Source organism: Rhinopithecus bieti, unplaced genomic scaffold, assembly GCF_001698545.2.
Source record: "Rhinopithecus bieti isolate Rb0 unplaced genomic scaffold, ASM169854v2 scaffold_12488, whole genome shotgun sequence".
Taxonomy (NCBI): Eukaryota; Metazoa; Chordata; class Mammalia; order Primates; family Cercopithecidae; genus Rhinopithecus; species Rhinopithecus bieti.
Window position 1 is genome coordinate 1,042 of NW_016807077.1, and position 2,820 is coordinate 3,861.

A 2,820-nucleotide genomic window follows, 5' to 3' on the forward strand; every position below is an offset into this window, starting at 1 on the left:
TAGGCGCCTGCCACCACATGCGGTTAATTTTTTTGTATTTTTGGTCTCGATCTCCTGACCTCATGATCCGCCCGCCTCAGCCTCCCAAAGTGCTGGGATTACAGGTGTGAGCCACCTCGCCCAGCCTTCTAAACTGTTTTCAAAAAGAATGTCATCTGAATCGCAGGATAGCGCTGACCTCCCAAAATTAAGGAAGCCCTGCCACAAAATAAACACACATAGAGACCAGAAGGATAACAGGGGGAACCTAACGGTGATTATCTTGGGATGTTGGGATTATAGGTGATGTTTATTTTCTTCTTTGTACTTTTTCTGAATTTCTCAAATTTTCTATAGTTTACACAGTAAAAAAAGGCTATTTTTAAAAGCCAACAGAAGGGGAAAAAAAGCAGACAGCTTGTGTCACCTAGAGTCCATGAATACGCCCCTCCAAGTTCCTTAAGAGTTACCTTGAGGATGTTTTGGCACTCAGCGAAGTCACTGTGGAGATGGCTGGTGGCGTGCAGCTTGAGGAGCAGCTGAGGAATTCCACTCCACTTGGATTGTTTGTCCCTCTCTGTCAAAAAAGTCTCAGTGAACTGTGAGTTAAAAAAAAAGACAAAACATATTATTGTATTATTGATAATAGCTGATATGGCAAAGGAGAGCAGCTGATTTCCAAACCCACCCAGGACAGTTACAAATTTCTCCCTAAGCACTACTATAAAAGGCCTCTGTCTAGAAATCTTCAAAACCTCCCCAACAGCCTATTACTATAAGTAGTAAGAAGGAGGGACTGGAAATACTCTTGTACCACTCACAAACAGCACAATATCATTGAGAGTGGACTTAGACTAACTGTAAACATATACTGGAAATTCTAGGGCAACTGCTGAAAGTACTTTTACAAGAAGAAGAATTGATATGCTAAGAGATGAAAAATAATGGAACCATATAAACTGCACAGTTAGGCCCATAAAAGGCAGAAAAAGAGGAGAAGATAAACAAATAACAAGTATAATAAAACAAACATGGTATATATTAATCCAACTATATCAATAATCGCTGTAAATATCTATGAATGGTCTAAACAATCAAAGGACAGAGACTACAAGAATGGATTTAAAAAACCAAGATCCAACAACGTGCTGTCTACAAGAAACCCACTTAAATATACATACAGATAGGTTAAAAGTAAGGGGAAAGGCCGGGCACAGTGGCTCACACCTATAATCCCAACACTTTGTGAAGCCGGGGCAGGTGGATCACCTGAAGTCAGGAAGTTTGAGACCAGCCTGGCCAACATAAAACCCTGTCTCTACTAAAAATACAAAAATTAGCCGAGTGTGGCGGGAAGTGCCTGTAATCCCAGCTACTCAAGAGGCTGAGGCAGGAGAACTGCTTGAACTCAGGAGGCAGAGGTTGGAGTCAGCCAAGATCACACCATTGCACTCCAGCTTGGGTGACAGAGCAAGACTCTGTCTCAAAAAATAAAAAAATAAGTGGATGGAGAAAGATAAATCGTGAAAAGAAAGATGGAGTAGTTATATTAATTTCAGACAAAGCAGGCTTCATAAAAAAATTATCAGAAATAAAGTGGGTCATTTCATAATGACAAAGGGGTCAATTCTCCAAGAAGATACAACAATCCTTAACATATATGCATCTAACAACAGCATGTCAAAATATGAGGCAAAAACTGCCTAAAAGAACCACCAGACAAAAAAATGACAAATCAACTCTTACAGTTAAAATATTTTAAACTAAAAGAAAACAAAACTTATCAAAATTTGTGGGATGCAGCAAAAGCAGTAATAAGCCAGAGTTTATATCACTGAATGCATATATTAGAAAAGAATAAATATCTATAGTCAATAATCTAAGCTTCTACCTTAGTAAACCAGAGAAAGAAGAGCAGTTTAAGCCTAGAGCAAACAGAAGAAAAAAATAAAAATGAGAGCAGAAATCACTGAAATTGAAAACAGAAAATCAAGAGAGAAAACAAAACCAAATGTTAGTCCTTTAAAAAGATCAACACAATTGATAAACTCTAACCAGGCTTATCAAGAAAAAAAGACAAACACAAATTACTAATATGCGATACGTAAGAGGAATCATTATTACTGACTCCATGGATTTCGAAGGATAAAAGAGTATTATGAACTCTTTGCCCCGATATTTGCCTAGCACTTTGGGAGGCCAAGGCAGGAGGATCGCTTGAGCTCAGGAGTTCAAGACCAGTCTGAGCAACATAGCGAGAGCTCGTCTCTACTAAAAATCAAAAAAATTAGCCAAGGGTGGTGGTGCACACCTCTGGTCTCAGCTACTCAGAAGGATGAGGTGAGAAGATCACTTGAGCTTGGGAGAATGAGGCTGCAGTGAGCTATGACAGCATCACTACACTCCAGCCTGGGTGACAGCGCGAGATCAAAAAAAAAAAAAAAAAAAAGACATCATTATAACCAAAGAGTGGAAACAATTCAAATGTCCACCAACTGATGAATAAATATAGTATATCCATCCAAAGGAATATTATTCAGCAAGAAAAAGTAATGATGTACTGAAACTATAACAAGGATAAATCTTGAGACCATTATGCTAAATCAAAGAAGCCAGTGTCTGGCTGGGCACAGTGTCTCATGCCTGTGATGCCAAAGTAATCCCAGCACTTTGGGAGGCCAAGGTGGACAGATTCCTCGAGCTCACGAGTACAAGACCAGCCTGAGCAACATGGCAAAACCCCATCTCTAAAAAAAAAAAAAATATATATATATATATATATATGTATATGTGTGTGTGTATATATGTGTGTGTGTGTGTATATATATATATAAAAGCCCA

The 2,820-nt window shown here is 38.7% G+C and overlaps 1 protein-coding gene across 1 annotated transcript in view; it reads right to left on the reverse strand.

Moving 5' to 3' along the window:
- Window positions 1-373: 373 nt before the first annotated feature.
- The window catches only part of LOC108534649 (uncharacterized), a gene marked incomplete at its 3' end in the record, with an annotated part of 15,515 nt that continues 13,068 nt past the window's right edge, over window positions 374-2,820 (reverse strand). The window contains exon 2 of the mRNA XM_017880117.1: window positions 374-578. Within this exon, the coding sequence (XP_017735606.1) occupies window positions 374-578 (205 nt within the window). The remainder of the gene's footprint in view (window positions 579-2,820) is intronic.